The sequence below is a fragment of the Varroa jacobsoni genome, unplaced genomic scaffold (assembly GCF_002532875.2).
Source record: "Varroa jacobsoni isolate VJ856 unplaced genomic scaffold, vjacob_1.0 scaffold_1015, whole genome shotgun sequence".
In the NCBI taxonomy this organism is placed as follows: Eukaryota; Metazoa; Arthropoda; class Arachnida; order Mesostigmata; family Varroidae; genus Varroa; species Varroa jacobsoni.
In genome coordinates, this window is record NW_019213917.1 from 196233 (window position 1) to 219152 (window position 22920).

The 22920-nt window shown below is 43.2% G+C and overlaps 1 protein-coding gene across 1 annotated transcript in view; it reads right to left on the reverse strand.

Annotated features, from left to right (window-relative positions):
- The window catches only part of LOC111265812 (calcium-activated chloride channel regulator 1), a 96146-nt gene extending 77719 nt beyond the window's left edge, over positions 1–18427 (reverse strand). The window contains exon 1 of the mRNA XM_022842740.2: positions 17252–18427. Within this exon, the coding sequence (XP_022698475.1) occupies positions 17252–17539 (288 nt within the window). The 5' untranslated portion in view covers positions 17540–18427. The remainder of the gene's footprint in view (positions 1–17251) is intronic.
- Between the last annotated feature and the right edge of the window lie 4493 nt (positions 18428–22920).

Genomic DNA, 22920 nt, shown 5'->3' on the forward strand with positions numbered 1-22920 from the left:
TACTCCTGATGCTTGATACCCAAGCTTGTTTATCATCCCCCAGGCCCAGCTTGTATTATAAATTATGGAGTAAGGTGAGAACGGCCCATGTGCTCATGGCATTTCTGTATAGAACCGCTTTGCGCGCCAATGGCGTCAGTTGTGATGAAAACAGCAACAGCATACAGCACGGGACCAGCTCCTTGGAATCTCCACCTATACACTAAGGAGAATGGCCTCGTTTCATTGACAGGCGACATCTGCTGAGTGCGCAGAACAGCAGCGAATTTTTCAGTTTAAAGACTGAGCAGACAAAGGAACTACATTAGCCTAGTTCTAGAATTTCAGGGTTAGATACGTGGCCTACCTTTAGCCTTTTGGCCAACACTCGAGGTAGCATGCGGTCCAAACGCTTTTGAGAATCTACACTTTTGACGACAGAGACAACTTTGAAATGGCATGTGAGAGCATCAAGGAAAGCCCTCTGTGTCTCATGGATATTTCGAATAGCGCGCTAGTGTTGTCCATTAGCTATCAACTTTACTTCGGAGAACCCGTCATTAAGAAATCGATTCTGCTCTAAAGTTGCTGAGTACATTAGTTCACGTTAAGCCGTGTAAATATGATAAAGCTAACCCAATGCGGGAACGATACGATTTTTTGAAATGTCGACGATTCTCTTCGTTTCCTTGTATGCTGAGCTGTGCGGCCGTAGTGAGCATATGCTCGAATTCACCACGGAAAGCTGAATTGCACGATAAGCGTGTAGCCAAACATTGATTATTTCAGAATCGCCAGTCTCACCTGACGAGCGCTTTTAGAAATCGCGCGACCCGCACGCGATGGTGGCGTGGTAACAGCAACAACGATGCGGACCATTGGCCAATCAAGAAGTGATCCCTGTTTGATTAAACAGCGATCGTATAACGACTTACCAACCGTGTCAAAATCAGAGTACACAAATAGAAGTTCCATAAGTAAACAGAGTTTGTCTAGGGTAAATAGATCTACATTGTCACTAGATCAAGTGTGTTGGAAATTATAAGCTTGCTTTAATGCAAACCGAGAACTCCGCTACGTTCCTCACTGTTTCTGCTTTTCAGACGTTTCGCTGACTACCACTGATACCGCCGGTTACCGATTGTCACTGTACACGTATATCTCCCGTCTCACTTACAATGGTAGGGTCATGGTTGATCTACTAGAGTATGTATTGTAATTTAGTCAAATTCAATAGGATTGAGATGGCTGACCTGGAGCCTTTCGCAGCCATGCATACTGGCTTTAATTTAACCGATATTGCCATTTACGCGTCACGGCCGATTGGATAGTGGACGGATATCAACTTATGCATGGGGTTCATGAGTAGCGAGGGTGGCCTCGTGTTATGCTAGAGAAGCCATAGGGAACCGGTGGTTGGAAGCGGTGCCACTAGATGGAAAAGCAAGCGAAAATCGCCAATGTGCTACACTTTACTAGTCATGGCAATCAAATGACTTTGTCTTGGTACTTTGAATGTTGATTTCTCTCTGGGTGGAATTTGAACGCGGCTGATGTCAGCTAAATTGTCTGACATAACATATGAGTACTTAAGAACGCCGTTATGTCCTGTTGATACTCAGAACAAACAACAAACGGTTTGCGCGCATCGTACTCACGCTAGTTTGACTTCACTTGCATGCATGAAACGATACTGAAAGGTAGTACTAAACCTAAATTTCATTTAAAATCCCGATACAAGAGGGCTATGGGAAAACAATTACAATTAAGAAACGCATTATCGTTTATGTGTGGTTGATTTCTTCTCTCTTCCTCTAAATTGTACCTCATAGTGCAAGGTGCGGTAAGCAATTAACCCGAATTTTCAGATCTATTGGCTACGCACGGGCAGCAAGGTTTATTCCTAAACCCCATTATCTAAGTGATTCTTTGATCTGTTCAAATTGCTGCGGTGCAGGGAGTTGCAATACGGCGAAGGTAAACAGCGTTATTCTGTGTTAGGCATAGCTGGGTGATCCACCCCAGAGCGGTTCGTAAAGATCACAGCAACCGCTCGGAAATACCTATTTGTCGACAGAGAGAACACTAAAAAGGGCTACGGGGCGGTAGGGATTGAACCTGCTTGCTCTATCGAGTCCAGCTACTGAATGCTGTCGCCTGCCAGGGCCGCTTCGCGTCGATTCCAAGAGACGATCAGACACGACCGATCATTCGTGCATACACACCTCTATACCAAAAAGGACAGATCAATGTAGACCCTGGCCGACAGTTGCTAAATACGGTCTCGGCGCACATGGCCTTGCGAGTCGATGCGACTCTTCCCCTTCGCCTGAGATACGTTGAGTTCGTATGGCGTCAAAGAATGTGAAAGAATATGAAGATAGCCATAAATGCGGAGGAAAGCTGAAATAGGAGAATGGAAGACTTGAAAGTGGGCATAAGTGTAACTCCAGATGAGAGCTTGTTCAGCCACTGCTAGCCACCGTAGCTCGGATCGGATTGGGGGATCAAAGCCCTAGCGGCCGGCCGATATATAAGTAAAGGTTAACCAACGATCTAGTCCTCCATAGGATCTAAGGTTGAAATTCACTATGGAAGAAAATCATGATGTCTTTATTTTTCTTGTCGGCAATAGGTCGTGATAGCAAGCTGCAACAACATATCTACGTATTTCTGGTTCACATAAAAAATCGTGGGTCCATCTAAAATGGAAGTTAGCAGCTGGACACTGACGACTGAACTGTTTTCTACCATTGTTTCTAACGTACGTGTAGGCGCCCTTGAAGACCAAAGGCATATACAATAATATTTTCTGCGTGAGTCAAGTATCTGCACAAGTGAACCTTGTTTAGCTGATGGTTTAGCCGTTTTAAATCGCGCGCGTAAAGATGCGGTTTACGGACGGAAGTATCCTAAGCATCGATGATGTGATACATGCGCGGTCCCGGTTATTGCGGCGTTAGTTTTATCCGCGTTCAATGTTGACACAACGATGTAGAAAATAGAACACGCTCTATGAATAAAGCATCCGTTGCTCAAGATCGTTAGATGACACGTGGAGGCAATGTCAGTATTCCAATAAGCACTGATCGGCCCGAAATAAACAGGCCAATGAATACCCAGAGGAGGAATATCATATTTTATAGGAGTGTGGGTAAGCGTCGACGGTGCGTTTCTGAACGATGTTATGACCGCATCGTATTCTGTATATGAACGTACCTCTGTTGTTCACAGCAGTTTAAACTATAGAATTTGTCTAGAAGAAAAAAATATACTTTTTTTTTTTGTCAAAAAAAGCTTAGTAATCCGAGAATTGTGCATTTGCACTAATGTAAGTTCGTCAGCGTCGAAAATGTTTCTATGTAAATACGTGCGTATTATTGCTATGGATTAGTTTGATAACTGGAAATTGATGAAACGCTTCCAGTCAATTCAGACAAATTTAAAGAGCCGAGTAGCGTTTTAGATTGTACCATTTTTGAATCATAATCAAATTTCACATCACTGAGGACGGCGCTTCTGTATCTGACAATAAACTCTGAAATGCCGAACTAGACGATTGTAAAAAGGAGAATGCTTAGCCTCTAGGTGGTCCATACATGGGTTTCTCCTTATTCGCTTCCTACCTCACGCTTGCCGTTATATAAATACCTAGATTATCGTTATATACTACATATATGTCACAACGTACGTAGTAGTAATATAAAGAGCCACAAACGATCTGTTGTCGTTGAACGATTTAGCGATTCATCTGGCTTGGTTTTCTCCGCAAAGTCGAGCCTGCTAAACCTATTATCTATAGGCTCCTATTCTGGCCTAACTTGCCATCCGCTCTCTTAGTAGCCAAAGTATAAGGTTCGTATGCGTTGAAACTATCGAACGACAGCTCTCTGAAAAGTTTAACAAGAACTTCCGCGATCTACAGTGATCTTGTCAGCAATCGGCTTTACACGACGGTAAGAACGTCATTTGGAGAAATCGTATACGTGAACACTTATTTCGATAATGAATGATAGTAACTTATTACTCAGCCATATGTGTGTTTGCTAAGTTTTTTTTTTGCCGGAGATTAAAAGTGTTGCATTTTTAGCCTTCCTTTATAAGCACACATACATGTCATGTGTACGTGATTCATTTATAAATATTCTTTAGGGATAGTAATAGCACAATAAAAAGCAAAGAGTATCGCCATAGACTTCTACTATGGGTTACTTATTCTTTTGCTAAATGAGTAGAAAAGTCTGGGCGACTGCGCATCGCTAAGGAAATCATTTTGATTTCTTTTTTCTCCAACAATGCAATGAAAAGGATGACTAACTTTGGATGCTTATAAAGTTAACGACCGCTAGCATATAGCATAATATCATCGCTACTTGGCTAGGATCTATCTTGAAGACGAAAATACGTGAATAAGTTGGCAAAGCCGTTACGAGCAGTGGTACTTCCACCAACAAAAATTCGATAGCTAATATACCGGTGTATGTGATTGTCGTTTCGGCTATCTTTCACAGTTCACCTAGCTAGCCCGCTGAACCCGCTGCTGTCTTGTTGAGCTATGGACGTATGGATCTGCAGCGTTCAGGGGGCGTTCTTTTACCGAAGTTCAGCCATAACTGTATCATCATCTACTAGTGTTACTACATGCACTAGCTGTTTTGGTCGGCAAATACATTTTCACGACATAACACCGTGCCGTTGGGTAGCATCGACGTCAGTCCTTGGGGGAACGAAGGGCATTCAGCTAGTGAAGAAAAACCAAGGAAGAATGAATGAATGAATGAATGAAAGGAAAAAAAAAATGTAAAAAAAAATACCAAAACTTAAAGATGACGACGGCGGATAAGTCTGGCACCGCCACCTTCACCTAGGGTCATTTCCGTTCGCATCGTTAACACACACATTCACATACACACAGGGGCGTACCAATAAATGAATGCAACAGATCAAAAATAGCTGCAGCAGCAGCACGAGTCTCGCTAACCTTGCCAATGTTTTCTCTGCCCTACCTCATCATCTCAGTGCAGCTCCTGAACGAACAGTATTTGTAGTGGTACGTGGTAGTTATGTGAACTTCGACAGCGACGTAAGTATCGTCCACAAGAGCTATCATTAAATCTATTCTCGCGGCCGTCAGTCCGCTGCATTGACTGATGTTTAATGCTTTCTGTGTTTGCTTGTTTCGTGATGGAATGGACGATTTCTTCAACAACTTGCCTGAAGGGCAAGAAGGGTTCAAAGTGAACGCCGCTCAACGGGGGCTAAATGGTTAACAAGACAAAAACAAACTGTAAAATTTCGTCCGTGCCTTAGAATTGGGCTTGTAGCTATGGGCACGTATTTGCACGTGAAGCAACAAACAGCAGACAATTAACCTCGATTGGCTAAATGATTGCCTGCTTCATGATCGAAGCGTTACCAACTATGTAAGTATATGATATTTTTTGTCACACGAAAATTAGCTCTTTTGTGAAGACATTTTGTCGCAGTTATACCGCGTAGTACGTTCTTGACATTGTCAACATGAAATCCTCCAGCGGTTGTAGATGACTACGCAATTAGCTGATTGTAAAGCAACAACGTTGGCTACTGTGTGTGTTAGCCCGTTACCAAGAGTTCTGCATTATACACATTGTATGGCGTATCAACGTATCTAATCACCATTAACATCACCGTTTTTATCGCTGACGTACGACACATGGTGCCTCGTCCCCGTCGAGGTTACAGACACGATCGAATGCTATGACTATTGCTTTGTGGCTATACGAACAGCAGACCCATGATGGTTTCCGCTGGTCAGTGCAAACAAAAAAAATCTAGCGTCAAAAAACGAAACGCAAAACGCTGAGGGGAAAAGTTTCTTTTTAGCCCTAAAACGCGAACCCCAGATTTCTCATGATGCTGCCCAATCGGGTCCGCTTCAGTCCATTTTGGGTCCGGTCCAGGCCGTAATATGGGTAGTTTTGCAATCAATCATTTCTTATGCGTTTTCTAGCGTCGCTTACCCATTCATATTATAGTCACAATCAGATCGCTGTTGACGAAACAGTATTCTGCCTGTGCTAATGCAAACGAAGTAGCCCATGCTGCCGCTATAACTAGAGCCAGTGCTACCAGGCCATCGGCCAATTTTCCGCAATTCGGGATAATTTCGCAATTTGAATATCTTTGACGAACGAACGCACGCACGCGCGTGCGCGTGCGCGTGCAAGTAAGGTTAGCAGGGCTACGTAGTGGCTACGCAAGAAGCTACTGTCAATAGTGAAAGCGAATTGTAAAAAAATTATTTTGAAACGTTCACAAAGCAAAAGCAATCAGATAACTAACAAATAACCGAGGAAATAGCGGCGATCTGAATGACGACACGCTAGTATCAGATTCATTCAACAGACGAGCGTTGTCGATGCTACAACTGCTATCGGTTTCAATGATGCGCTGTTGTTGGCTGTTTACCGATCGGAGTATTTGTGTAGGGACTGAGAGTTAAAACTTAGTGATCAGCTGAGATTTGTTGACCGAACCAGGCTTCCATATGAGGACTGCTTGTCGACATGGTTGTTGCCACGGGGAAATATCTGGGCAACACTTCACTGACGAACGCCGTCCCACTAACGCGGCACACTGTTATAGACAATGCGACGACAGTGTCTGCGAGGACCCTCCGTCGGCACCGATAAGCATGTGAGCATGAAACAGAGGGGAGTTCGTTTCTAGCAGTCGTACGTAATTTCAGTGACACCGATGCTCCTAACAACAACAGCGGAAGAAGTTATAGCTGTTGTCGTTACTGTTATGATCATCGCCGCCACAGCAGTTTTGAAGGAACGTCTGCAAGCAAGACCCGTACGCACAAGGAGTCACAATATTTACGAAGGCCCTCAACTACGATGGCATCCGCTAACAAACAAAATAAAAATCGAACTTTCGTCGACTCACTAAACGACAGCAGCAATTCTGGGTCTACGAACAAATCAAATATAATCAAACGGGAACAATTGTCGCGCAGCGGACGCAGCGAGGGACACCGACGACGGTTTTTTTAAGCTTTAACACTACATTTTCGTTTTAAAAAACACATTTGCTTCGCGATATCGATCTTCGTTTTTCGGCTGAATCCTGTTTTGTTTCGATGTTTTTCGTTTCTTTGTTAGTTTAAGGTTGTGTTTTAAGTTTTCTTCTGTCTTCCCTCTCACTCTATCCGGTCAGTCTTCATTATTTCTCCTTATCCTTACTGTGGTTTGTCGAAGATTAGGCTGCATTTCTGTAATCACTGTAGATTGGACCGCCTTGGCATAGATATTTCGGCGTGAACATTAGGGTGGTAGAGCATTTGAGTAACGCCTTAAATGGCAAAAGTCAAATCAACAATACATATCGTAAATAGCTATGATTTTTTGAAAGATTTTCTCTCTCTCCAAATGCTATTAATATACAAAGTGGTGCATAAATATGAACAATCATCATTAACGGTGCCTGCGTTTGCCCAGTTGTATTCCTGCTGAGACCAACAAGCACGAACGTGGAAAGTGGTGTTTCTGAATGGCAGATGCCACTGACTCTAAGACTGCTAGCGTGTCGGCGCAGCACTAGCCTCAGACTACATCAAAATGGATGTACATATGTGGATGATATTTCCCTTTGTCTGGATTCCACCACTCGACCTAAGTGATCACGGGTGGGATTCAGGACAAACAGGCCATAATAGTGACGGCGCCACGGCAACCAACAAAAGCCTGCCGCAGATGCTTCCCCTATCGTTATAAGACACTTCGGTACAACAAGCAGCAAGCAGCAGTTGCTACAGACACCGGTCGAAGTGGCCATCATCAACAACTGGGGAAAGATAACAAGTGGGGAGATCAGAGCCGCCCTATATGGGGCATTGGTCTGCTGACCAGAACAGAGGTCAGAATGGAGGACGCTGTGGCCTATCTTTACCGACTGCCTACCCTGCCTACCATGATCAGAAAACAACATAACTTACTACGGAGCTGCCCCCATTCACAGTTTTGGTCAACCATCGTCGGTGGCTTAAGTTCATTGAGTTAATGCTCCTGACGCTGCTGTCACAGGCCTTGGTGCGATGATATGCTCGCTAGGCCGTCGCTTCTTTGCTCGCTTACACCATAACTTATATGTGTATGTATATATAGAGGATCGCTATATTAGAGTATAGCTCAGACAGGTAGTATAGCCAGACTTACCACGCAGCCGCAGTCACCATAATGTGAGTGCTATAGAAACATGTTGCTGTCACAGCCAAGCAGTAAGTGGATACGCACGCACTAACGTGTAGCAAAGCGGGACAAATTGTGCACTCTGGACTGCGCCGCAGAGCCAGGCGAGCAGCATCGTCGCCATTAGCAGGCTAGCACCGCCGTAGTTGCAGACACTCTTATTCTAGATGCCGCCATTGCTCGGCAATACTGATCTTCTGTGTCTGGCTGCCCGCTTTCTAGGCAACGGCGAAGTGAAGGGACGGACGGATGGGTCAACAGATGTGGGTGACGACTTTCAGCTCTTGCCGCCACCGCCGCCACGTCTGTGCTTGCCGTTACGGGAGCCCAGATTCGTTGTCGGTCCAATAACAGAGGACATTAATTCATCGCCGGCCATGTCGAGCGAACACCGTTCGGAAATTGGCTACATTGTGTTTGCATTGTTTGCGAAGGTAAACGGCACCAACAGCAAAATTGACGACTACCAATGATTGACTGAATTGAGCGACGAAAATAATATGGTAGCTTAATACATAGCTTCCCCTAAGAAATTTATTTGTGTATTGTTAACCCTATTCTGCGAGCCAGTATTTTCCTGCCATATTGAGTGATTTGATTCTCTTAGAAACCAACAAAATAAGTAGAAGATGAACGTATATGGAAAAATAAGGCACAACATTAATCGTTATTACTATGGCTATTATAATGATGTAAGCATAGACATAAAGAGACGAATATATCCTGTTTATGATATTTTTATGCCTGGCGCCGCTACGCCATGTAACTAAATAACCTCATGGTTCTAATAATCATAGTTCTCGATGAGCGTAGGACACGCTTTCCCATTCCATATTCTGTGCGCGATTGTTTTCGCTTCTGATTTCCCCGTTGTTATAATGGACCCGTTCATTTGACCTTTTTCTTAATAACAATAATAGCTCCCGTAGTAGTAGTAGTTATATCGGACACGATCTAGTCTACTCATCTGTATGTACTTCAGTCTGGCAAAGTGCTAACTGTCCGCAGGTTCTCGACACCTTACAAGCGGCGGAAGGTCCCACGGCATAACACCAATTTTGACCGACTTCCGCCTGTTATAATATCTATGTAGCATTAAAAACGACAGCAGCAGAGTAAAGTGTAGCCACTGTAGAAATGTCTTCGAAATGCCCTCCGATTTTCTACATATATATGGTTATAACTGCTAGACAATTTGGTGTTGACTAAAACACCGAGCAAGAATGTTTGCAGCAGTGGCGGTCGAAGCTTGCCGCATTGGCTGCTTGACGTCTGACTGATTCTGTTTCTTCTCACTCACTCACTACCTTGCTCGTTCTTACAGTTGCTTTTAGCTGGAAAAAGTACATCCGGTACTCGTTTCCCGTCTGTCCGTTTGTTCGGCCACCGCTGCTGCCTACCGCCCCCATCCGATCCCCTGACCGACTCACGCAGTTACCCTTGCTTACTGTCTCTCTAGGCCAGTGCGCTGGGCGTCGCCTAATGCATGTCCTCCTGCTTATCTTGGCCCGTGTCCAACGGTAGGTAGAGTGACCCGACTCTTACTGACTAGGCAGGCAGAACCCCCTAGTCGCAGCTACACAAATCTGATCTATTCAACGCTTTAGTTTCACAACCGAATTTCAGATTTGCCTATGAGACTATAACGCCGTCCGCCGTATCATCGCTTAGCGTGCACCGTTCATAGTTTCGTGCTTTACTTTGTTATCCCTATAGGCTGTATCAACGACAAAAAGAAGGCTAAGTAGGGTCACTTTTTTCAGTAGTAATCACGCTAATAGGAAAAGTGACTTTACGCTAAAATAATTTAGAAGTAAGTCCAATTAAGTTGCGCTAATGAAACAAGGACTAGTTTTACCTTTCATGTGGTATATTCATACAGCTTTCGCTTCTGTTCTATCGTTAATAATTTTCACGTAGTGATAAACCATCGTCATCAATGGAGGTAGCAATGCTACATGCTTTCTTTCCAAACTATACCACTACAGGATAAATTAAGTAAGAGGCAGCTTCTGTATGTAACATCAGCTACTTTGTGACGATTAAAATAGTCATCAACAGTCTATTATAGAGCTCTCCCTTGTCTTATTGTAACTATGCTGTGTTGTAACATGAATGTACTTTTTATTGTCGTCTATTCTTCACAGCATTGTTTATATTTCGTTTTCGGTATTTCCCAGGGCAGCTTCAGAGATGCAGTCATGCTGCTTAAGAATCCATCCACCCATCTGCGACCCGATTTAACTTCGAACGAATGTCTTCATGGCTCACTTCTTTCTCTGACGCTGTCCAGTTAGCACACATCACTCTCTGGTGTGGCACGTCATTCCTATATATCGATCCCGTGACCCGCCCAAGGTACACAAACAACTCACACATCTCCCTCTTTATAGAAAAGGAGAGAGTATTTATTTAAAATTTTCCTTTTTTTCTCCCCATAATCTGCAACGATCATCAACAGCTTCCGACAAAGCAGCGAGCATATATGGAACACTACAAGTATCCCCAACCTTTTTTCTTTTGACTATCACGAGCCACTGGTCAGCCATCAGTCGACGCCCCTGCTGCTGCTGCCAAAAAGAACGACAAATTGGTAACCAAAATAGTTCCTTGCCCCAAGTGGTGACGACGAGTTGAAGACGGAACGAAGTCAACCGCCATCTATCGGTTTCGTTGCGACCAATGTTTTTGTGCCTATATCGTCTTCATAGTCGCTCGTGCCGCCGCTGACGACATTAGAGGGTGTACTTTATCAACATCAAGTGCGTTTATCTACAGTAGCTCGGGTTGTAGGCGTCTTGTATATGATGGTTATCCATATCATCGCAGTAATGGTAGAAACAGTAAGAGCAGCGATATTGTTGTTCCTATGGGATGGGGCGACAGTAAAAAAGCAAGAGTTTTCACCCAATGTATTGGCCGACTGGGCCGACACTTGGGCACTCCTACCTCTACAAAACTGGCTGTTCTTTTCGTTGGAGCGAACTGGTCGGAACTTGTAGCTGGGGGAGTAGGGCAAATTCGCCGGCTATTTAGAACTCTGAATAGGCAGCCGGCGCCGAAAGCCAAACGCTACTATTTTCTACACAAACTCTCTGTTGTAGCTACCCGTCCGCCACAATGATAACAATAACGACGACGACGGCGGCGGCCATAGTCACATCATCATAGGTTGTGATGACTACAGTGAGCAGAGCAAACGGAATGATGAGCGTTGGATCGATATTCCAATGGCGCGCATCCAACCGTTTCGAAAGGATCTCAGCTGTCCACATCGTTTGCTTTCGGTGCACCGCTGTTACTGCCGTACTTACTCAATGTTATTTATTGGAACACTATGAAGCGGATCGTGCTGATTCACTGCGGTGTATCAGTGTTTACGTCCGAACTGCTTTTAATCCAAAGCGGCAGCGTTTAAGAATAGTCAGTAATAGAAACGGTTGTCGATGACGCAATGACACCGGCCGACTCCGATGGCTTAAGTGAGATTGGAGGAAACGCACAAATGATTTAAAGTTCATGACAAATACCAACGTTCGACAAAAGAGATTTATTTCTTGGCTGTGAAAATTAAACTGCTATATATTCTTGACTGGGTTGGTTGTTCATTGGCAATTATTATAGCTTGGGCTCATTGGGAATGGCCAAAGCTGTCACTGAAATCAACTTCTCGCTAATTCTATCGTAAATAAAAGGATTAAGGTTACTAACCCACCATGCCCCCAATAAGATTCAACGGAGAACCGAGTCATGGCTACGTGGTTATGCCATCTTTCTAGCCGTTTGACGGTTGTAGTCCATGTTTTGCGTTACCATAACCGAGACGACGCTTTCATCTTTTTTGGTATCAATATGTTCCATTTGAAATCTTTGTTACACTAATAAAGACCCTTATTTCATCTTGCTAGACGTCATTTCTTGAATGTGATTTGATACATTGTTCAGATATAATGACCTCAAAAAATCTGATTATGCATCTAATCGGGGAAGGAAAGCCCTTAAAAATTGCCGAAGGCTATCGTAGAGGATATTCTTGTTCACTGTAACCTGACAATCTGAAAGTTGTCGAGGCGTGAAGAGGCCCAGAAAGAAGGTGGTATGATAAACCAGTTGGCAAAGAATGAGAACAGAAAAAAGGGCTGAACGCAAGTTACAGACGTCCGATCGTCCGCTTATTCAGCAATCAATAAAATCATTGATTCCATTAAGAAACCTGAACCGTACCAACAGCATTTGTGGTCATTCACGCACATCTATGGGCTCTTCGTGAGCGTGAGCTGGGTTGATTTCGTTGTTAGCTCATTCGTACGCGTAACGCCGAAGTGACGGCGGTGCAAGCGGTAGGTTCGTTTGAGAAGGAAGCGCCACCTTTCAACGACAGCAAAATCAATGGAATAACGTGCGATAACGGCACCGCTTCGAGTTAAGCGTTCGCCTTTGACAAAGAGTATTATAGTTGGGTTCACTGCTGTATAGATATGATAAAGTTACAAAAAGGGGTCAGGTTCACTACACGCTCTTGTCGTTAGACAAAGTTCAAGGTACACTTAGCAGAAGTATTATGAAACGCTCGAGCAGAATCGGCTCAGCAGAATGAGATAATACAGATTTATCATGCAGCAGATAGTTCCCGTTGCCGGCAATGAAACTCGGTCGCGTAAAATCTGCAGGACAACGGCCGATTATATTATTCACTGCTAGTTATTATTATATGGCTTTTTTTTTTTACTTTAAACTTGTACTCTATACGTATAGTTTAATTAACTGCGCTAAGTTTCTTTCAGCTTGCCGTCATTATGATATATGTCAGATCTGCATGGTGACGATGTCAGCAAGACCTGGTTGAAACCAAATAAAAAAAACAATCAAAGGTGCATGCGCCGTTATTAATGACGAGTTATCGATCCTACCGAAGTGTTTCAACCGCAATCGCCTACATGGCCGCTATTGCCTACCACTGTGTACATATATCCGACAGTTAGGTGCTATTGAAGGCGTTCAACGAGGCGATTCTCCTAGGAGCAGGTAGAACTGGGTCTAGTAGGAGATATAACGTTGATATATACACCGACTGCTAAGCGCAGACTGGCCGTTAAAGTATCCTCGTGTGGATTTATGGCCACGGGTGTTGCGAATGTTGAATGTGCCATAATTCCGCTCCTCAGGGGCAAATCGTATGGCCTAGGTTGGCGTTGGACGGAATAGCAAAACAGCCACCGTCAGGTCCGTCAACAAAAATAGCTCGCTTTGGCTGACCAGCGGCTACGGAACGAAACTTTGCGTATGAACACCCAGATCGTGGTTCAGCGCGCTTTGAGATCAGCTTAGTCACGCCGGCATTTCTACTCTTTCCTTCATCCTTTCAGCTTTTGCTCTGGACTTCACTTCCTTTGCGGCAGCAAGTCGAACCGTTTTGCGGGCCGAAACATGGATTGCGCAATTCTCTGGGGCATGGAAAGCGATAATGAGGACAACACTATCGTCTTCTGTTCAACACATTGAGATTAATCTATGCCTAATTGTGAGGTCTTTAAGATCTTTCGCAGTTCCTCACGAGTCCGTTAGGCCAGAGCTCAAATTGCGATTGGTAATACGTTTACGTTAAGTGTATGGGCATATCAGCAGATGGAAGCAATGAGGAAGCTACTAAGATTAAAGCTTTAGGACCGGCTTGTTGGATGTAACTATTGTGTCTATGAGTGAGGATGAGAATAATGGGGTGGTATGTAGAGGATAATTGTTTAACTATATAACGATATTTGTTCGAAATTTAAGTGTTATGACTTTTTTTTGATAACTGAGTGTTCAGGTACAAACAAACGGCTGTATGGTATTACTTAGTGAAGCTTAGCAGAGAATTTCATCGATTCCGTGTAAATATAGTGCGTATTCATTAAAATCAATAAACAAAATCATACTCAGAGGTGTTCCTAGAACCGTGCAGCAGAAATTAACTGCTGATTCTACAGGATTCTTGTGACGGTCTTCGTAAAGTAAAAGTACAGCTTCGTACAATCACGCACATAATAACGATAGGCTTTGGCTTCATGGATTCGAAGGAGAGCTCCGATTCACAACGCACGCATCATCAACGCCTAAATATATGCATGAATTTATCTGAAAGGTGAAGTAGAGTAGGCGTGAGTAGAGGGCAAGCTGAACTTAGCGACTTATCCTGTTTTACTTGTTCAGGTTGTATTATCACAGAACAGTGCATAGTATGACATGAGATGTCCTCAACAAGCTGTATCAAGCATCATAAGACGAGCACACGATCTGTATGAAGTAGAACGTACACAAAATTAACGAAGCTGCTATCGTCATGTGAGAGACCCTTGATGAGAGATATGCTTGCATAACACAACAAAGAACATTTGTCCGTTACAGCTCTATAGAATTGCCCGCGGGAGGCCACGAACTGTTCGATGCCCTTATTTCAGAATACATTTGCCACTTGAATCCCACAATGACAAACATGACAGCAGCAGGTTCTACGAAGTAGCACTACGACAACTTCAAAGTAAGGCAATAATTTATCGAGTACCACATATTTACGCTATCATCTATTCAGCTCAACAACAGTTTTCCCTTTGTGTAAAAACAAATCAAATGCAGATTTGACAGTTCGCTAAAATAATTACAAAACCCCCTTTTAATCACAGTGTGGAATTATTTTTTCTCCATAGAAGTTGGAACGATAATTCAATGTATACACTTACTTACCTAGTGTAAGCCTAAATGCAAAGACCTCTTTGAGTAGAACCTGTGGTTACGTGAAGTGTATGACTATGCATTGTCGAACATTCGTCAAAGAACAATTGCTCATGTTTATGTGACATGTAAAAAAAAATACACACGTCTATAAGAGAAATGTGTGCGCTCCCTTTGACTATATTCACTCTCCATTTTCACTGCAAAAGCATAAATGGGTAGATACGGTAATCTTTCATTGACCAATCGCCTATGATCTTACAGATGTTTTTTTTACTAGGTTGCTTAACGTAAAACAGGTGACAAACATTAATCTCAAAATTAGTCTACTTTATAACGTCGCCTAACGCCTGGGTCACGGAAACCGAAGGTGGGAGCTCCATCGCTACTTGAAGACGTCGTAGTTGGCTGACTGTGTAGCTGTAAGCACTTTATATGTCAAACTCACATTGCCAAGGTCGCATAGCTGAAGGAACGACAAAGGAACCGTCGTGGATGCCCTCGACGAACGCGTCGCTAGTATCAGCGAAGGCTGGCAGTATTCATCGCTACGTTGTGCTTTTCAGTAAAACAAAGGGAAATAGGGAGAGAAGAGAGATGGCAAGGAGGGCAAGGCTTGAGTACGCGTTGCTTGAGGCTCTATCACCAACAGCTCTGTTCTTAGCTATAGCTGTAGTTGTAGTACCTTTGGTAGTTCGCACAGGTGCTACCGGAGGCCAAGACGACGCGAAACAGACGCGAAACACGCGCGGCCTACATTCCAAACGTTTTTAGAATAAAGGAACACGCAGCTTCTGTAGGGACAGCAGCCTCAACAGCAGCAGCAAAGGCGAACTGTTCGTGGAGGGTCTATTGCCTGCCTCCGGTAGCCCGTCCATACATAACGAAGACACACGGGCGATCAGCTCTATAGGATATGTCCTATGGCCTAAACGAAAAATGCCTTCGACATGGGAAACGAATTGCATGCCGTGTCCTAGCATCTCCATAGTTTCGGAGGACTCCACTTTGTTCTAGCTTAGTACAAACACCGATTGTTGTTTCAGCCTCATCATGATGAAGTTGTAAAACTGTGAGAACTAAACCTGCAGAATGAAGTGCTGCTTGCTTACCTATGGGAGGCTTTATTTTTAGGTTCCCGGTAGAATCCTTTGATTTCTTGCAACAACGATTTTAAAAAAATTCATGTATTTCCACAGGTAAAAGAGCATGTACTCAGCAGCAAGATCGCGAGTGAATTTCTAGTGCACTATAATACTCACCAAAATATTTACACATGGTAAAAAATCATTCAGGATTTCTTCAGGATTCAGTGGTTCCTTTTATTGTATTCAGGATTGAGCCAAACGCAAGACATCTTTTAGTCCCTAACTGGCTAACTAATTTTAATAGTTTTCTGGCATCATTAGAACTCAATCGTTGGTTTTCACTGGCCAACAGGTGGTCAATTATATCTTTTTGCTGAATCATCTTACTTACACAGTCGGAAGTTGACTGATTGGACCACTGATCTAGCAGACTATGACAGTGATTATAATCGGAGATCGGCTTCCATTTCGATTGTTCTTTTGACAATGCATTTTCCTTTTCTCTCTTCAGGCACGTGGCGGAAGTGGCAAATTTGTTACGATTAAGGACAATTTGCTTTCGTCAGAAAATGATAAGCAGCCGAAGTGTACACGGCAGGAAATAATAAAAAAAAAGTTATTATACATAGTAAGATACACAAGGCGAAAAAGGCATATTTTATGTATTGCAATATATTAGGTTTGCATATGAGCAGGGCTTCTTTGACAGGGCGAAGGAATATTAAAGGCGGAACATGTACGAAAGGCTGACAGAGAGAGCATGATAAAATAGAGTGTGAAACGAAGAGAATAACATATATGGATCCATGTAATAGTTACATTTTTTTTTCATACAAAATTATCTAGCATTTAGTCTTTTAACAGCTTAGGTAGCCTAATATATATCTGCATTTAGTTTGTTTGCCACAAACATGTGCAGACAAACGGTAGCTATAAAATCGAACTCATATCTGTCGCATTAAAAGATCCTGTGCTGACTCTAATGACGTTTGTAATAGATGGGTTTTACGTTGCTTTGTTGTGTTACCTAATCAAATGTTCCTGAGATGGAATCGTACATACAATCCGGGGCATGAAAATATGTTCCCAGCTTTTTTTTCTAGGTATTTTACATTTAGCAAGATTTTTACAAGAAATAAGTCTCAAATTTGTTTGCACAAGTATCAATATGACACCCTTTTTTGCAGAGACTAAAATTTCTGCAATGCAATTTGCCCGACTGTCGAGTAAATTACTAACCTCAAGGTTGGATATGATGGATTTTCCATGATTTTGTTTGATCTTTGGTGAGATGGCAACTACTAGTCCTTCGTATGCTTTAATCTGTGGGTCAACTTGTACTCGCGACCCATTCACAACTTCAGTGGGCCAGCAACAGAGTACAATTAATAATAGGACCACAGTTAATCTCACTATTGCTCGTCGATCGAAGCGAAAACAGGAAGGAAAAATCTCAAGCGTGTAACGCTTTCCGAGCGGCGTGCGATTTCGGCTGACAGCCGCAGGCCCGTGCCGCGGCTGTCTCATCCCGGCAGTAACTCAAGATGTCCTCACTGCGCTAAAAGCTTCACTTTTCCACTGTCCTTTCTTGTAATTGTAATGCCGAAAGTGATCCGAGTTGTACTGAAACTTTGCTACGCCTGCTTAACTATTTGTTAGAGAACTGTTAAACCATAAAGTAACAACGGAAACGATAGCAGTCTCCTCACGAAAAGACTTCGCGCACACAGTACATTGAGGAAGTCCTAGCACGTGTAGAAGTTTTAGACTTTAGCAGGAATCATCTAATGCAATGTAGCATATCCTATGTATGAACTTTTAAGCTTCTGATGCGATCACTTTCTCGAAGGTTCACCAAATAGCGTCGCACTTTGTGTCCAAGTACGAATAAGGCAGCGCAACAGTTGTCTACCGTTGCTTGTTCCAATTCCTGTTGTTGTCGTTTGTCCAGTTAGAACATGTTAAATCCGTCCATCGTAAACGCTCTGTTAACGATGTTTATCACAGTACGATATACGTCACTTGTATGAGCATCCAACGATTGAGGGTCATCAATAAGTAATGTCAATAGATACGGTGAGATTAGCCTAACTGCACAGATCTCAAAGTATTTCTTCTGCTTCTGTCGATTTCACACCACTGACACTGTTAAGCGAACGAGTGAATGAGCGAGCGCGCACGCACACGCGCGCGCGCGCGCGCGTTCGTTTAGCCGATTGCTACGATGGACTGCTAGCAAACTTTGCCGGCCGTCCCTTCGCACAGGTTCAACCGAGGCACCTGTGCCGAGCTATGAATAGTAATAACAAAAAAGAAACTACGCGTGGTCAATGTGACCAGCATACATTCTGGCGGTGGGCGCAAAACAACAGTTCCACGATCAGCTTTCCGCCCTGTGCACTCAACAGCTGCCAAAGGCAATGTGCCGGTGATTGGGGGAGATCCGCCAGGACAGAGCGCCCAGCTGAATGTGGAAAGAGTCTGCAAAGATACGGGAAAGGGAACTCCGCGGCTCCGCTCTGGGGGAGGGGCACGTGCTTTGTCTGAAGTGAATCATCGCGCTGGTCCTGCTGCTTGTAGGGCCACTTACGCTGTCGGCTCGTTCAACTGTTTTCGTACAATTGTTGCCAGAGGGAAGCGAGCTCCGGTGGCGCGAGGGTGCAGCCGGTATTTGTCAACGCAACGCTCACAGACGTACCGTACGCGACTCAGAGTTTATTTGAAGAGGATTGGCTAAAGTAACGCTTCAAGGCTTAATTAGCCCACAAAAACCTGAAAAGCATTTTGTTTATAGATGAAGTAAATTCGAACCCGGTACCAGCAAGCCTGATCCTTCGGATGATGACACTGCTACATATAAAAATATCGTCACCAATCAAACGTGTTCAGCATAAGTCAACGAATCCACTTCTATTTTATTAGAATGAGTATCAATAGAACCGTGTGAATTAGCGCAGATAGTTTAATATAAATATAAATGCTAGAAAAAATTAGAAACATTGGCTATATGTGGATTACGAGTTTTCGTATACGACTGCTGCTGGCAGTCTACCGTTTGTTTATTTAAAGAAGGGCTGAAATGACGATAGCTGAATATGTCTGAGTTTGAAGTAACAATACTGAAGCTCACTTGGATATTTAATATCAGTTTATACATGGAAATGAAAATGATTGGACTAGAAAACCTGTTTTTATAGAAGCAAAGTTAATATGGTATAGCTTTAGGCTCTCGATTCGTATTGAAGTAATACTTATGAAAACTCATTAAGCCTTTTGGAATTATATTCAGATACACCTTTGTACAATATGAATAGAATTAAAACGACGAATCTGCCTTGAGTGGTTGATAGCGCAATGACCAATCTTCTAGGCTGTGAAATTGTCAGCAGAGAAATCCAATAAACATACATCTAATAGATGAAATAAAGCTTTTTTTTAATCTAGTCAATACCGCTGGAAAAGGGTGAGGACTGAATAAAAAACTAACGGGAGCAGCAAAGCGTTACCAGGTGAGATCTGCTAGGTACTATCTAGGTAACTTACCTCTTATAAGGTAGAGCAAGCTGAGAGACAAATCAGGCATATCTACTTTAAACGAGAAAGTAACGTTCATGCTTCGTGGGAAACATGGCTTGTGCCTATTATTGTAAGTACTCGATAAGGCCTATATTTCTGTGACACGACCAGTCGGCTCCAGTCGTTTCCTGTAGTTTTTGTTGTGGCTACATAGCAAACCAGTTGTATTAACTGGTAATGAGAGGAGCTTGTAAAATCGTAATAGGCAATGGTTGCTGTAAGAACCAGCCCAAAAAAATTTTGAAGGCTAGATAGTTAAGCAAGTGAGGCTCCGGAAACGTCAACCCCACCTATTCTTGTCGTCGAAATGATGTCGCCAGAATTTAGGTTGCTGCTGAATGTCGCACTCACTTTGCGTTCTAGGTTATATGCCAATGTATGATAATATCTTGCACCGTGAATTTTTGGCAAGAAGATGTGCACTCACGCATTGTCTAGCGGACCCGGAGCGTTTGCTCCGAGAAGTTTTTCTGTGTCACTCAAGAGTGGAGCTCAATCCAGATTGAAGGGCTCACAATCAGCTACGATCTTCACTTCTTTCTATAGACAGAAATTTGATTCTCGTATTCTCGTAAACGGCTATGGATTTGCCCTTTATCAGTCCATACGTAATGCGTAAATTATGACATTTTTGAAAATAACGGATGGGTCGACATTAATGGCATGCATACGTGTACTACAATGCAACTTGTCCTGCACATATAGTTATCAGTACATAAACAGACAATGTTTTATTGGTCACACATAGGGCTGTACAATTAGATAACGTTACGGCTGTGATCAGTTTGAAAAATTGCAATGGAGCAGTTTTATGCATATTACAGTCAAAGAGGCGAATCGCAGGCTTACAGAAGATGTCACAGAAGTAAACTAAGTGAAGACGACAGTTTATTCCCGAGAAAATAACTTACCGTCAATCAGTTGTGCCTGACATGCTCGACCACGGGCACAAGAAACACGTATGAGGATTCGGTGACTTTTGCCCCTAAAATGTCGAATTTGCATAGTACATCTTATAGATTCCTTAAACAGCCATCCCCCCCTGCTATAGCTGACCATCTTTGTTAGTTTTCTCCAAGCTTTACGAGCGGGATAACAATGTATACCACGCCTTCACCCTAGCGTATACTATTGGACACTGCTTGCAACACTGCAGTCACGTCCAAATCGAGCGTTATAAGCAAAAATTAATTAGTGTTCAACGATGTTCACTTACGTGCCGTCTTGCACGTGGAGCCCATATATGTTGCTGTATATACACTGCCTGTGAAATTAGGCCGGTTATAGGATGTATTATAACGTAGAACAATTTGGTGAAGACTCAGTCAAGGTGTCAAAAGAAAAGGCTCCGCTTGCTCGGTTGCTCGGATGATTCGGTAAACACAAGTGAATGGCGTGAGCAGAAACTTCGCGCGTCAGGAGAGGGTCGCCATGCAACAGAGTTCGGTCGGGTGTAGAGGCGTAGGAAATTGTAGACAGAGAATTAAGGAATCGACAGCTGGTCTACCCGTTTATATGGCGTGGGCCAGTTTGAATGCAAATCCGCTTTTATGGGCAACAAGCAGCATTGGGTGCAGTTGCGGGAAGCAGAACAACACGGGACGCAGCGGAGAGCCGATAGCGGATTGAGAAAGGAAAAACTGGGCGTAATTTCTAGTAAAGAAAGAAGATCTCTATTCCGAAATTCGTACGTAGCGGTATTGTCACGACCACACTGACGGATCAGCCTTTACCATCAAAAGCCCGGGGGGCTTAAATCTAATTTTCCTCGCTTTAACAGCTAGAACGACTCGGGACTGGTAGCAGTTACGACTTAACGAAGCCAAGTAGGACATAACAATTAAAGCGTGTGTGATCAGAGCAGCAATACTATATGGACCATCAGAAATAGATATCAGTCGCGAAAAACTTGCCTTTCCAGGATATTGTTGGGATTTAAGCCCTCAAAGCTGAATCGCAGGAAGTTTAACATGGCTCTTCTATGACGTCGCTCAAGTACTGCAAATAGGGAAAAGTCTGAATGGAATACAGCATGTAATGGCAGTTTGTGATATCGAGATATCGCTAAACCACTGAAGTCTTTCAATTTTAAGTGTTTATGCTTATTTGTTATGAAAAATGGTTGGCGTATTCATCAGGACCGTTTTCAATTTTCAGTTACACGCACGTATGGCACTGCTTCATTCCTAGCAGTCTGACTGCAGCAGGAACTATAATACAGTGACAGCGGGCCGGACATTCCTAGGCGCATAGAGAAAAAACAGTAGAGCGTTCTGGAGCAATGGCACCTTGGTGTCCATGTTTGCGCCGTTCAGAGGTCATAAAACGAATAACACCTTCCGTCTGGAAGATGTTTGTAGAAAGAGAAACTCTGGAAAGCCGGAAATGGCTTACGTTGACCCGTATGAAGGCCAACTCCGTAGCTTATCCAACGGAGCTAAAAGACTCCGGTCATTTCCACCTTGTACAGACAAGGGCAATAAATGTTCTTGAAAGTTAGGTTAATGGTGTCACATGCGCACGCACGTGCTTCAAATTTCAAGTGATTTTCAGCTGTTATGTCAATGGGTTGTCATGTACACAAGTGAAACGTAGGATTTTACAATATTTTTAGCTCTAATAGATCTAGCACTGTGTCTTATTCATTCAAGCTCCATATAATCCGTTACATATGTAAAGGATGTGTACGCAAATGTACATATTTGGGGTACATTCGCTAATTTTAGATGATTTAACTAGCTTTGGAAAAATGTTTTGGAAAAAACGCTGCTTGGACAAGTTAAAAAGTAACCGTATCATTACCTAATGGCGTACAGTAAGTAGTATCTCAGGTTAATCAAGGTTTGCAGCATGGCCTGTTGTTGACAATATCATAGATAGATATAAAAATTTGCCTTTGAATTTCAAGCTCCGAACGAAACGACATACGGACTATTTCTTAAGTCCAAATTGGAGTTATGTGTTGAACCCTTTATGCCTATCATGTCCGCACTGATGAGTTAGTAGTAGTCCAGCTTAGCATTGACGAAATAGCGTGCTATTTCATCTGGACACCTAGGTTAGTTGCATGCCTTTTACCGGGTAGGATGTGGCTCATCAGGCACTTCACTCATAACCCAGCAAATTTCGTTTGTGTAGGGCTTTCCGTAAATGTAACTCATTTTTTTGGTTGTATGTTCTGTACATATTTGCAAACGATTCATGAAAACCTTTATTAGCGGTTCTGTCATGGTTCGTCTATCTATTCTATGCTTACCAACCGCGACCTTCCAGAATGCTCGTTTCCCTGAGTCTTTGCCCTCGAAGCAGCGGGTTACGACTGGTAATAACTG